Source organism: Hyaena hyaena, unplaced genomic scaffold (assembly GCF_003009895.1).
Source record: "Hyaena hyaena isolate Hyena2069 unplaced genomic scaffold, ASM300989v1 scaffold_601, whole genome shotgun sequence".
NCBI lineage: Eukaryota > Metazoa > Chordata > Mammalia > Carnivora > Hyaenidae > Hyaena > Hyaena hyaena.
Window position 1 is genome coordinate 534,884 of NW_024081232.1, and position 15,138 is coordinate 550,021.

The following is a 15,138-nucleotide window of genomic DNA, read 5'->3' on the forward strand; positions in this document are numbered from 1 at the left end:
ATAGTGGTGAAAAATGACAATAGAATAGTTTCTAGAGTAGGTTTATATATTGTTACTATTCACTGTACTTTAATAGTTTATCTGAAGAATTTTTTTTTTGGTGTTCTAGTTGTAACTCTTCTCTTTGGAGTATATTGTTATTCATCAAAGGCCAGCAGTTTATCTTACATGATATTTTTAAAGCTTATTATTATTATTATTTTTAGTAATCTCTATACCCAGTGAAGTGGGTTGAGCTTGTGACCCTAAGATCAAGAGCCACATGCTCTTCCAACTGAGACAGTTAGGCACCCCCTTATATGATATTTTGAAATGGTTTCAACTGTACCTAATTTTGGTTCCTCCTCTCCCTCCCTGTGAAATTATATAGGAGACAAAGCATTATTTAACTGTGAACCTTACTACTCTTCGAGTATGGTGTTATGCTTGCAGCAAAGAAGTATTTTTGGATAGGAAATTAGGAACTCAGCCTTCTTTGCCTCATGTAAGACCACTTCACCAAACCCAAGAAAATAGTGTCCAGGTAATAATCTAACTTTATTTAAAATATCATATATTTTCAGATATGATTATAGAATTTGTCGTGTAGTTGAAATTTAAAACAACTCTACCTAACTTGTACTTTAAATATTTCTATAATGTGCCTTTTTTCTTAATTGAAATACTGAGGCTAGCCTTTGCTCTTTCACAGAATGATAGTTTACAGTAAGATTGAAGCTCACTGTCGGAAGATGGAAAAGCACGTATTGTGTTTTTAAAACGTAAAACAAACTACTTTTTTTAAAGCTTATTTTGAGAGAGATATAGAGAACAAGCAGGGGAGGAGCAGAGAGAGAGGGAGACAGAATACAGAGCAGGTTCCACACTGTCAGCATAGAGCCCAATGTGGGACTCGAACTCTCGAATGGTGAGATTATCACCTAAGCCGAAATCAAGAGTCAGCCGCTTAACCAGCTAAGCCACTCAGGCACCCCAACAAATTGGTTTAAAAAGTGTATCTTTTTCTAGCAATCTGATTGTAGGAGAGGAGGCAGGCCTTTTTTGATAGGGAATTTATCGAAAACCAAATAGAATATATTAAAGCTTAGCATTGATCTTTGGTTTCAAAATATGTGTAGGCTTGCAAAGATTGATAATTTTGAGACCTTTCCAGTTCTATCAAAATAAGGAAAAGGAAATGACAAAATTCAAAGAGTTGGCTTCTGACGTATCCTACTCATCATTTGCTTTGTATTGTTTAATTAACACATTAGTAAGGGTTTTTTTCCTCATGTATCAAAAAAATAACATTGTATTTCTATACTTGTCTTCCTGATACCAACTCTTAATATTTTTCTTTTATACATTTGTGTCACATTCTGATAGTAGACATTTGTGCAAATAAATTTGCTTACCTTACATATTATGTAACTAAAATGATTAGATTTTAGACAAGCTATACTTTTTGTGTTTCGTAGTTGAATGACTGTAGAGGATAAACCACCACACTACCATTACTGTTTTTCCCACTAATATCATTCAGAAATGTGTTTTTTGCCTTTTTTGAATGCCTTGATAGTTTGAAAGTCTTCTGGAACACTCTTGCATTATTAACAAAAATGTGGTAACTAAAAGTTTAGTCACATAAGGAATTGATAATAATTCATAAGGGTAATACACAAAGGTGGTTAAAAGAATACGTACAGATAGTTAAAAAGGAAATACAAATAAAAACAAATGCAAATTTAGATTGACAAAATAATCATCACTGACTTAGAAAACAGTTGTCTGTTGCCATTTCTGCCAGATTTGTATACTCTTAATGTTGAGTCTGAATAAATACACTGATACTTTTCTGATGGCTTGTAAATAATTCTCTTGTGAGTTATATTTATAACACATAAAAGGCATGAATTTAATTTTATGCAACTTCCTGATCCCATTGTTAAATAAATTAGAAGAAAAAAGTTATTTGTACAATTTTTTAAAATATAAAATTTCTATGCTTTTAGAACATTAATTATAAAATAATAATATTGGAAATCATTCTAATGTAATTAGTAAGATTTCTTAAATAAAAATTTTTTTTAGGAGGTGAAATTTTAAATGATTCTTTTAGAGCCTCTATATTTACACATAACTAAGTGAGAATATAGGGCTAATTCAAATGTCCAGAATCTACAGATACCAGGAAAGTAAAATAAATCCATAAAGTGGGTAGGTAGAAGAATGTGTATGCATGCATTATAGAGGTAAAATAAGGCATGAGTAAGTTGGAGAGTCAGAGCATGTGCTAAGTGCATGCTGCTGTTCAGTTTCCTCCTTTAAGTGATACTTGCTAAATGGTTCCAGTATAGTTCAGTCTTATCTCATTATAAGAGAACTTACAAAATCTGAGTTTTATATGAGCCCCCCCAGTTTTTAAAATACTAGATCAAAGTTTATCTGTTTGTGTCTTTTTTTTTTTTTTAAACACGTAGGGCTAACATTTGAGCAACAGGTCACCAGGTGCAACCTTTGAGTTAAAGCAATACTTGGAAATTAATTCTGGAATGTTTTATTACCATTTAAAATAAACTGAACTATTTCATATGCACAAAAGAATGTAAAACAAGTATGGTACCAAGTATCAGGAGAGAGTGTAGAAGTCTCCAGATAAGTTCATTTGTTAGGAAAAATTTAGTATTTCCTTTTGTAAAAAGTTTGAAAAATCTGAAAAGATGGTGTAGGTGTGTGTGCCTAGATTTTGTTTAGCTGTGATGTGATAACACTGAATTGGATTTGAATTCACTGAACTGAATTGAACTGAACTGAATTGTTAACTTTTCAGTTTAGAAAAGTCACAAGTGTCTTTATTATTCAAGTATATATTTTAATAAAGATAGAGTGACATGCTCTTTCCTCATGTAGATCCTACTTTACTTTCAAGATGTAAATGTAAATTTTATTCTGGTTGGTAGTATCAGAGTTTGTTCTTACAGTTCTATTAAATAAAATAACATCTTTTAGTTTTTAGGCTGTAGATGTATATGAGATAAAATTTTTAAAAATTTAACATGAAGTATTTTTTAAAGTCTGCTGTCTTTTCTGTTATCAAGGATTTCAAAATACCAAGTAATACAACATTAAAAACTCCTCTGGTTGCTGTATTTGATGATTTGGACATAGAAGTGGAAGAAGAAGATGAACTTAAGGCAAGAGGTAAAATAATTCTTTTATATAACACTCCTTTGTATGGTACTATCCATTTCTTTAGGAAATTGTAGTGTGTAAATTTCAAACTCCAGAAGTGAAAGGGACTCTATAGATGTTGATGGCCAAAAATAAAAACAAATCTAAAATTTGGTCTAGTACAATTGTATATGCAGGGAAGGTAGACTGACACCTTTTGAGTGATGCTTGGTTTCTCTGGCATCACTTTACCAAAGCCCACAATTCTTAGGATAAACTATCCATATATAATTTAGTACAAATTTTGTGTTTTGTAATTGATGCAAGGGGATTTTAAATTTCTAAATGTTTATTTTTATAATTATCTGAAAATTAACACTTCAGTATAACCTGACCTCTGAATTGTTCAGATTGCTATTTTATATTTTCATAATGTATTTGGCGGCTTTCTGTTTTTAAATTTTTGAGTAATCTGTGCACCCAACGTGGAGCTTGAACTCGCAACCCCATGGTCAAGAGTTGCATGCTCCACAGATTGAGCCATGCAGGTGCCCCGATTTTATGTGTTTTTAACAGTTTGAGAACTATAATAAGTATCATACATAGTTACATACTCAGTAAACACTTAGAAAATTAAGTCATTGCATTATTGAGTGATGACATAATTTATGATTGTTCTTAATAGGTCTTACAGGTTTGAAAAATATTGGAAATACTTGTTATATGAATGCAGCTTTGCAGGCTCTTTCTAATTGGTAAGTATAAAAATTAATTTTGTTTTGTATAGCTTTTTAAGGTCACTCTTTACCACAGTTCTTATATGGCAATTATACTTCAATAAAACTGTTTTTAAATGAAAAACAAAAATAAAGTCACTCTTTGAACAGAAAACCATGCTGCTGGTAGTCTGTGGCCATACCACCCTGAACATGCCTGATCTGATCTGATCATGGAAGCTAAGCAGGTCAGACCTGGTTAGTACTTCGATGGAAGACAATCCTGCTGCTATAATATGCTCAAAAAAAAAAAAAAAAAAAAGATGAGTCGGAGGAGGAAAGAAAGAAGTACACATTAATAGTAAAATGAGAAAGATAACAATTCTATTCGATTTCCCTAGCCAACAGGATCCCATAAATCCTTGGCTGTCCTCCTTCCCTCACCTTACTTAATGAATTCCTCTCCTTCCCTCTCACTTTCTGAAATGACCCATTTAGAAGATTGTGTGGATTAACTAAAACTATGTAAATGCCCTGAAAAGGTTCTTTTTTCTTTCTTGTAATCCTGAAGGTAGAGTAGGCAAGAAACTGGGTTGAGACTTAATACATTGTTGTCCCAATGGGATTACTCTGTTTATGCCTGTAGTTTCCTGAGACTGCAGGTTCTGGTATAGACCCTAGGTAGTTGCGTGTCTTTGAGTAAGTTATTTGTTTTAACATCTAGAAGAAGAGGAGCTTGAACTAATTACTCAAATCACTTTCTTTAGTGTTTGTTTTTGAGAGAGAAAGGAGAGAGAGAGAAACATATAGAGAGAAACAGCACAAGTGGGGGAGGGGCAGAGAGAGACAGAATGGAAAACAGGCTCCAGGCTCTGAGCTGTCAGCACAGGGAGGGACATGGGGCTTGGGCTTGAACCCATGAACCGCAAGATCATGACCCGAGCCACGGTTGGATGGATGCTCAACCAGTTGAGCCACCCAGGTGCCCCTTCCTCATATGACTTTTAAAAATGCTATGAAAATATTTTATACTTAGGTGAAAAGTCTCTAATAAAGCATATTCAGTTTTTTTTAATGTTTATTTTTGAGAGAGACAGCATGTGAATGGGGGAGGGGCAGAGAGAGAGGGAGACAAAGAATCCAAAGCAGACTCCAGGCTCTGAGCTGTCAGCACAGAGCCCATTGTGGGGTTTGAACCCATGAACCATGAGATCATGATCTGAGCCAAAGTTAGACAGCCAACCGAGCCGCCCAGGCACCCCTAGATTTTTTTTCTTCATCATAGTTTGACAGAGTTGGTAGGGGCAGCATGGAATGCTCTGAAGACATCTGTTTAGTCCATTTGGTCTAACATGTAGTTGAAGTCCATTGCTTATGGATTTTCTGGCTGGAAGATCTATCCATTGTTGAAGAGGAGTATTGAAGTCCCCTACTGTTGCTATGTTACTGTTTATTTCTCCCTTCAGATCTGTACTACTTGCTTTGTATGTAGTGCTTTGTTTGCTACCCCTGTGTTGAGTGCGTAAATATTAACAAATGTTATCCTCTTGATAACTCGTTCCCTTTACCATTATATGATGGTCGTCTTTATATCTTGTTAGAGCTTGTTAGTTGCTCATAAAAGACTGTATTGCCTTCTTTTTAGTGATTATTTTGAGACCAAATAGTATGTGTGTGTGAGTGGGGGAGGGGAAGAGAGAGAGAATTCCAAACAGGTTTCACCCTGTCAGCACAGAGCCAGACATGGGGCTTGATCTCACGAACTGTGAGATCATGCCCTGAGCTGAAATCCAAGTTGGATACATAACTGACTGATCCACTCAGGCACCCCGACAATATTGCCTTTCAAATTGCTAACTTGAGCCACCAGATGGATGGTAGTATCACTTTCTGAGATGTAGAAGCCTGGAGGAAGAATAGATTCATTTGAAGGTTAAATATTGATCATGTTAAATTTAAGGTGCTCAGATAAATCTGGAAATTAGATAAGATGTTTGACTTTCACAAATTTGACTGTCATTGGCATGAACATGGAAATTCAAGGGCACCCCAGGGAAAGAGTACATAGGAAAGAGAGGTGAAGTCCTAGGATCCAGTCCTGAGAAACTTTGATATTTATATATCTGGTAAGAGCCAAAAGAACAGTAAAGAAGGAAAAGAATTGCCAGAGATAAAGAAAAATAGAAAAATCTATCATTGTTCAAGAGAACAGTTGCTCAGGAATGAGGGATAGGTCACCTGTAATAAATGCTACTAAGAGGGAGTGAAAAATGTTGACTGCATCTGGTAGCATTCAGGAATCTGGTAACAGTGGAGTCAGATTTGATTTGAATGGGTTGAAGACTAATATGAAGAAGTGAATGTGAAGCTGTAAAAAGGAGCAAAGAAATTATAGATATGGGGCTGTATGTACTACCGATTCATTGAATGACTGGAAGTCAGTCATTATTAAGCTTTGATTCCACTTTAACATTTTTCATTTTTTTTTAATTAGCCCACCTTTGACACAGTTTTTTCTTGATTGTGGAGGATTAGCTCGAACAGATAAGAAACCAGCCATTTGTAAAAGTTATCTCAAACTGATGACTGAACTGTGGCATAAAAGCAGGTATGTACTTAATGAATTTATTCTCTTTATTATATATTTTTAAAAGTTTATTTATTTTGATGGAAAGAAAGCACATGGGGAGGGGCAGAGCAAGAGAGAGAGAGAGAATCCCAAGCAGTCTCTGTGCTGTCAGGTTGGAGCCTGATGTGGAGCTTGAACCCACTAACTGTGAGACTGTGACCTGAGCTGAAATCAAGAGCCAGACGCTTAACTGATGGAGCCACCCAGGTGCCCCATGTTTTAGTATAGTATCTTTTAGTATGTTTAAAAAAAATTTTTTTTTTATGTTTTATTTATTTCTGAGAGAGAGAGAGTGAGACAGCGTGAGCAGGGGAGGGTCAGAGAGAGAGGGAGGCACAGAATCTGAAACAGGGTCCAGGCTCTGAGCTGGCTGTCAGCACAGATCCCGACAAGGGGCTCGAACCCATGAACTGGGAGATCATGACCTGAGCCGAAGTCGGACGCTTAACCGACTGAGCCACCCAGGCGCCCCTCTTTTAGTATGTTTTTAAATGAATATCAAATATTGAAAGGATATAGGTGTACGTATATAGAGCTGAAAAAAGTAAATTTGAAACAAGTTCATTTTATAGCATGTTATATTTCAAACTGAACATCCAAATGAAATATCTGGACTGGAGATAAGTTGAAGCGCTAAATCTGCTATTTCTGACGCTTGAATTTTAATACAGGAGTAGGTATTCTTATAATGCTAAAATTAGACCATAAATACTTAACACGAATGTTCATTTTTCTGCTAATGTTTATTTCCTATAAAGTGTAGCATTAGAAGAATAATTGTTCATTGTAATGCTTTTCTAATTTTGTTTTAGAATTATTCAGAAAATTGCGTTTACCACTAGTCCTAATTCTTCAACCTTATCTGTAAAGAAACAGTCATCAGAGCTTTTTTTTTTTTTAAACCTCTTAAGACTTTTGAGATCTTAATGATTTGTAATGTAAAAATTACAGTAGTCTTTAAAGTTTTAACATTCCCCTATTCTTAAGTGCCTTAGTTTTCCTTGAGATATTTGACCCCCTACCAAGCATTTCGTAAGTCAAACAATGTGTTACTACTTTGATTTTAACATGCTAGGAAAAGAAATTGCTTTTCTTTTTTTTAAATTGAAGTGTAATTGATATACAATGTTATCTTAATTTCAAGCATATAACATTTTTTTAAAACATTTATTTACGGGCACCTGGGTAGCCCTGTCTGTTAAGTGTCCAACTTCGGCTCAGGTCATGGTCCCACATTTCACAGTTCATGAATTCGAATCCTACATTGGGTTCTGAGCTGACCGCTCAGAGCCAGGAGCTTGCTTTGGAATCAGTATCCCTGTCTCTCTCTGTCCTTCCCCTGCTCGTGCTCTGTCTCTCTCTCTCAAAAATAAATAAACATTAAAAAAACCTTAAACGTTCCTTTATTTATTTTGAGAGTGAGAGAGAGTGCATGTGTGAGTGGGGCGGGACAGAGAGAGGGAGAGAGAATATCCCAAGTAGGCTCTGCTCTGTGAGTGTGGAGCCTAACATGGGCGGGGCTCTAACTCCCAAACTGTGAGATCATGACCCGAGTCAAAACCAAGAATTGAATACTCAACCAGCTGAGCCATCCATGTGCCTTTCAAGTATGTAACATATTGATTGGACAGTTCTATACATTACTTAATGCTTACCTCTAAAAGTGGTTAAATCTCTGGAGGGCCTTGGTGGCTCAATTGATTAAGTGCCTGACTCTTGATCTCAGTTCAGGTCTTGATCTCAGGGTGATGAGTTCAAGCTCTGCATTTGCCTCTGCATTGGGCATGAAGCCTACTTAAAAAAAATTAAAATCTTGTTTATGTCAATTACACTCAAATAAAAAAATAGAATTAAAAACTTAGATAATGTACTAGGTATATTTATCTTAATTATCCCAGAAATTTTAAATAATTAGAATTTTGTTTTAAGTAATTGTAATTGTTTTTGAAAAATAGAGCATGATCATTTCATTAGAGTGGAGAGCAATCAAATATTATCTTAAGTGTATTAAGTATATCTTAATATATCTTCAGCTATTCTGGTGAGCCTATGAAACATAACAATGGGCAATTTTTGATTACTTTTTGAAACACTTTTATTTATTTATTTGAAATACTTTAAAACATTTTTTTTATAGTTTATTTATTTTTGAGACAGAGCATGAGCGGGGGGCGGGGGTGGGGTAGGGGAAGAGGGAGACACAGAATCTGAAACAGGCTCCAGACTATGAGCTGCCAGCACAGAACCTGATGTGGGGCTTGAACCTACGAACCACAAGATCATGACCTGAGCTCAAGTTGGACGCTTAACTGACTGAGCCACCCAGGCACCCCATTGAAACACTTTTTAATTTAACAACTTGAATGATATTTTTTTCTTTTTAAAAATGTTTATTTATTTTGAGAGAGAGAGAGAGCACAAGCAAGGGCGGGGCAGAGGGAGAGGGAAACACAGAATCTAAAGCAGGCTCCAGGCTCTGAGCTGTCAGCACAGAGCCCAATGAGAGGATCAAACTCATGAACCATGAGATCATGACCCGAGCCAAAGTCAGACGCTTAACCGACTGAGCCAACCGAGGTGCCCCTACAGCTTGAATTCTTGACTGTTAATTTCTAAAATAAAAAGTAAAAATCACAGATTTCTCATTAAGATGTTATCCTCCTCAGGCCAGGGTCTGTTGTTCCTACTACTCTGTTTCAAGGAATTAAGACCGTAAATCCAACATTTCGGGGATATTCTCAGCAGGTAAGTCTTCATTCTTTTTCATTCATAATCTTAATGTTTAATAAGTTTGCAAAATGCCTTTATGCATTATGCTTTTATGGAGTCATTTGTATTTTTTCCTTTATAATTTATTTGCCCATTGTCGTGAGTCATCGTTTCTTGTGTGTTTTAGTGAGAATGATAGCCTGTTATCATTTTTTCTGCTTATATTTTATCACCTTTCTCATAATTTTGTGTTTTTCTAGAAATTGTTAAATTTTGGGGTGGATAAATAAGTCTCTTCTAATGCTTTTAGCTTCAAAAAGTTATACATCTAGAGATAAATTTTCATCCGTATTTTATGCTTTAATTTTTATAATATTTAATTCTTCTCTGCATCTGTCATTTATTTTGTGTTACAGTCCAAATTTCATTTTTCATAAATAGCTGACTGTACCAAACTACAGATTTGGAAGAACAGATTTCTTCTTTATTAATTTTTATGCTTATGTTAATATTTTATAGCGTTTGTTTCTGGGCTTAGTAATTCATTTCATTGATCTGTGTTTTGTTGAAGTAGTACCAATGGCAGTTTGAATTATTGTAACTTTATATATTCCTTTGAAATTAACACCTAACACTTACATATTTTTCTTTTTCAAAAACTACTTGTTCCCTGTTAATTTTTTCTGGTGCCCAGTCACCAGAGACTGATTTCTTAGATGTGAGTTGGGTCCATAAATTTATAAATTTGTATTTTCTTTTCCTTTTCTTTCTTTCCTTTTTTAAACTTTTTTTTTTTTTTTTTTTAATCATTGAGAGACAGAGACAGAGCATGATCATGCGAAAGGCAGAGAGAGAAGGAGACACAGAATCTGAAGCAGGCTCCAGGCTCTGAGCTGTCTACACAGAGTCCGATGTGGGGCTTGAACTCCCAAACTGCAAGATCATGACCTGAGCTGAAGTCGGACGCTTAACCGTCTGAGCCACCCAGAGGCCCCTTTCTTTTGTTTTTAATTGAAGCATAGTTGACACATAAAGTTACATTTGTTTCAGGTGTACAGCATAGTGATTTCATAATTTTATGCATCATGCTATGCTCACTACAAGTGTAGCTACTATTTAGCTATTATTTTATCACCAGACAACACTATTAAGACACCACTGACAATATTCCCTTGCTGTACTTTTTATCTCTGTGACCTACTCATTATGTAACTGGAAGCCTGTACTTCACTGATCACTTCCTTTCAGCCATTTGGCACATGTCCATACCCACAAATTTTCAAAAAGCATTCCAGGTTGATCAAGGTTTTTCTTTGAGATACAGTACAAGATTGGAAAGCTTTAATTTTAAGCCAAACTGATAAAATATTTGAATTTAGGACATCTGGATTCTAATTGTCACATGAGGCAAATCTAGTTTTTTTTTTTTTTTATGCCTTTCCATTTTTTAAAAATAGTAGCAGTACTAATAGCTGACCTCCAGGTCATCTTCAGTTTTTAAATTACTTTTGTTTTATTTACATAGTTTTTTAGAACATAGTACTTCCTATCCCTTCTTCAGTGCCTTACATTCTACTAACTTGTGTTTCCTCAGTGTAATGCTACACATTTAGAAATGAGTTGATAAGCACATTTTGTATATTTTTCTTAAGTTTCTAGTTAATGAGATGGTAATATAAGTGTTGCTTATATACTAGGATGCTCAAGAATTCCTTCGGTGTTTAATGGATCTGCTTCATGAAGAATTAAAAGAACAGGTTATGGAAGTTGAGGAGGATCCTCAAACTATAACAACTGAGGAGACGATGGAAGAAGACAAGAGCCAGTCAGATGTGGATTTTCAGTCCTGTGAATCTTGTAGTAGCAGTGATAAAGCAGAAAATGAGAATGGCTCTAGAGGCTTTTCTGAAGATAATAATGAAACAACAATGCTGATTCAAGATGATGAGAACAATTCAGAAATGTCCAAAGATTGGCAAAAAGAAAAGATGTGTAATAAGATTAATAAAGGAAATTCTGAAGGAGAATTAGATAAAGATAGAGACTCTGTGTCTGAAACCGTTGACTTGAACAACCAGGAAACTGTCAAAGTGCAAATACACAGCAGAACTTCAGGTGACAATTTAATAATTTGAAAATGATAGTGTTCATTTGTAGACGATGTGTGCAAGACAGCATATTTCTGTTTCTTTGTACTTGTGATTCACTGTTTTCTGAGTTTTAGAGGGAAAATTAGCATGGCATGTGAGTGAAATCAGTTTTCTAGTTTACATGTTAATGTTCACAGTATATTTGGCACAAAAAATGAAATAGACTGATTAGCTTAATATTTTATGTTCAGTATATGACATTATATAATTCAGTGTGAAGAAGGCAGGAATTAAATAATTGTTACTTGTGGGCTTTCTAAGTAGTAGAGTTTAGCAGTATTTGCATGTGAGTATAAAGTTAATGTCATTTTATGTGGATTCCGTTGGAAAAAGCAAAATAACCCAAATTACAATTCTGTAATCTTACACACTTTTAGATTTAGATTGCTGTCCTTGGAGTCCCATCAGCTATGAAGTATTTGGCATATATTTTGATATCAGAGTTTAACTATTTTTTTTTTAATTTATTTATTTCTAGGAGAGAGAGAGAGAGAGAGACAGCGTGAGCAGGGGAAGGTCAGAGAGAGAGGGAGTCACAGATTGAAACAGGCTCCAGGCTCTGAGCTGGCAGTCAGCACAGAGCCCGACGCGGGGCTCGAACCCACGGACCGCGAGATCATGACCTAAGCAAAAGTCGGTTGCTTAACCGACTAAGCCACCCAGGCGCCCCTGGGGGAATCTACTTTAAATATGATTCACTCACAGAATTGCTACTGACTTCTCCTAAAAGCTCAGTCAGGGCTGTGTGCTCTAGGCCTTCTTCACCAAGTGGGCTTCTTCTTGGACGGTCCAGGCTTCTTTTTGGACTGTGTAGTCTTCTTCAGGGCATGATGCTGGGATTCTAAGAGTAAGTGTCTCAAGAGAAGCAGGGAGAAATGCATCGCTTTTTAAAACCTTGTTCTAAGTAGTCACTTAGTATTATTTCAATTAATCAAAAATCTATCCAGATTTAAGAGGAGGGAACATATATACTCTCCATGGGAGGAGTATCAAAGTCACATTGTAAGAAGAACATTAGAACTGGGAGATACTGTTGCAGTCATCTTTGAGAAATATAGATTTCCACAATGATAGTCTACCAACCTATTAGATAATGTAAATTCTTGGCATTCTTAACCACCAGGAGCAGCAATCTGATGTATCAAAGTCTGTGTATCAAAATAATCTTAATATTTTTAAACATAATGCAGATTATAGGTAACTATTAATTTCTTTTTAATAATTTTCTGTTTTCTTCATTTTTATCAGTATTGAACTCTTATTAGTATAATAAAATTTTTTAATGTAAGGATTAACAGTTTTGTAGTGTATAAAGATATTGTGTATTCTATTAATACAAAATTTCTGTATAGAGTTTAAGTCAAAGTTGAAAATCTGTTAAACTCCTTTCTCATATTTGGTCATATTTCTAGTAGCAGTGACCTCTAGAATAAAAGAAAAGAAAGAAAAAATGATTCTATTCACAAGTATTTCTAGGTTAAATGAAGGGGTTCCTCAGGGTAATCTTCAGTTGCTAAATATAACTTATAAAAGTATAAAATGTGGTTCTTACTGCCATATCCTTAAAACTGTGGGTGGCAAACAACTGATGAGCTGCTGCTGGCTTTTACTGATGGTGAACTTGGACAGAGAGCAATTGCTATTCATCTCTCAGGTAAGGCACACAGTAAATATGTGAGTACATTTGATATTGAAAAAATTCATGCAAATAAACTTGCAAAGAAGGCAGTGCTCCTGAGATTTTGGGAAACAGCCGTTTTGTCCAAAATCTGCCCTGTTCTCACACAAGGCCATTTCCCTGACTTAAATGTATCTATTCTTAAAGATATCAGGCATAGTTCTTTGAAATATTTAAGTTATCTTTGCAGATGTGATATATTTCTTCCCCTAAAATGGGAAAATTGTTCATTTTAAAAAGAAAAGACCATTTTAAGTTTGAGGAGAAAAATAATGAAATATGGAAGTAAAAGATCAGTTTCAAGAACAATACTTTATAACAATTTAGTTTACATTTAAGTAGCAGGTATTGTTACATACATAGAGGACGTAGTACAGTAAAGGAGTAAACAGTGAGCTGAATGTCATACTGGGACTTCAAAGGCATTAATAAAACTTCTCAAGTACATTAACTTAGTATTGGGGACAGTTTATAAGATAGCAGATTTTTGGCTTAATGCAATTTTCATTTGCTGAGCATGTATTATGTTCCAGGTCATTTCCTAAGCACTTTACTTATATTAATTTTATTCAACACCTTGTGAGGTAGTTAATGCCATTATCCCTCTTCTACAGCATAGAACAAAGTGGTTAAAAACTTGCCCGGTGTCACACGGTACTTCAATGAGGCTTCATATCCAGACTGACTGGCTCTAATTTAGAGTTTTTACCCACTGCTTCTTACTACCTTACAGATGATATTTTTTTAAGTTATATTGTTTGGAAATTTTGCATTAGATGATTTTAATTGTGCAGTAGTTCTTGGAAATTTTTGCATTAGTTTAAGAGAATGTAAGTAAGCATTTGCAGGAGATTCTTACAGAGTTCGTGTACAAAAACCAAGGGCAAGCCAGTTCTCAGGAAAAGAGTTTAGGCAGTAATCATTAAATTGCTCAACTTTCTTTATATCTGGAAGTCAAGTCTAATGTGTTCAGAATCTGGAGGAAGGTTTGATACCTTGCACTATTTGTAACAAGAATTTGGGTGAGTCACTTCCTCTCTCCTAGGGATATTAGCACCTGCCCCACCACCCTCAAAGGGTTGTTAGAACAAATGAATGATTGTGGTTATCAAATTCAATTGCAAGGTATCAAGTCCTCTTTACCGTTAGTTACTGCTGTGATCAGGCATCATTTCTTCTAGAAAAGCATTTCAGAAAAACTACTTTTAGGATATCACATTCTGTAGTTTTCCCTATATTTGATACAAGGTATGTCAAATGTCTGCTTGGCGCTTGGCTTATGTTGGACTCAATAGAGTCTAGCAGTTATTACTTAATTCTAGCAGATGTCCTTGATTTGGGGAAGCAATAAGAAGAAAATGTCCCTTGGACAGGTTGGAAGCTGCTGAACTAAGATCTGAAACATATGTCTTCTTGGCCTTTCTTAGTTGGCAAGGGCTATAGTGATACTGAGGACATTTGGGAAATCTTATTCACATTTTCAGTTTTCAGTAATAATAATCCCTCACATTTATACTATCTATCATGTACTCATGTGCCAAGGCTGATCTATATATGGTGGCTCTCAGAGGACTGTTAAGTATTCTGAGGTCACATCCAGGTTTAATGAAATGGGGTGTTATGATCACTGCTTCCAGGAGGGAAGAGTATTTGCCATCCCTAGACTATCCTATAATGTTTTTCAAATACTTTTGATTCTTCTTCATAATACCCTCAATTGTAGCCCTCCATATTTGTCAGGATTTATAGTATTCCCTTATGATACAAGGAAATGGAGACTCTGGCCCCTTTTCTACTATCTCTCTGTTTTTCTCCCTGGTACATGCCGTCATGGCTTTGTATAACCCTTCTCAGTTCTCAACCCATGCCTTGAAATCTAGCATGGATCTGGTCACATGATGACTCATATATTTTGTATGAAATTAAATTTTAGTGAATTAAAAATACACTCAACTGAATGATTGATACTTAAGGATAAAAACCTCAAACTTCAAAACTGAAGCTCTTAGCACTTATCTTATTCTTCCTAAAGATCTGATATTTCAGTTTATGTAGGTGAAAAGGATACATAGAGTAATTTAACTGCTTGGTACGGTTCTTGGTCTT

At 35.3% G+C, this 15,138-nt stretch overlaps 1 protein-coding gene across 2 annotated transcripts in view; it reads left to right on the forward strand.

Annotated features, from left to right (window-relative positions):
* The window catches only part of USP33 (ubiquitin specific peptidase 33), a 65,711-nt gene that overhangs the window by 23,530 nt on the left and 27,043 nt on the right, over positions 1-15,138 (forward strand). For both annotated transcript variants that reach the window (XM_039257047.1, XM_039257048.1), the window contains exons 5-10: positions 371-523; positions 3,078-3,180; positions 3,836-3,905; positions 6,361-6,474; positions 9,162-9,240; positions 10,902-11,319. In XM_039257047.1, coding sequence (XP_039112978.1) covers positions 371-523; positions 3,078-3,180; positions 3,836-3,905; positions 6,361-6,474; positions 9,162-9,240; positions 10,902-11,319 — 937 coding nt within the window. The remainder of the gene's footprint in view (positions 1-370; positions 524-3,077; positions 3,181-3,835; positions 3,906-6,360; positions 6,475-9,161; positions 9,241-10,901; positions 11,320-15,138) is intronic.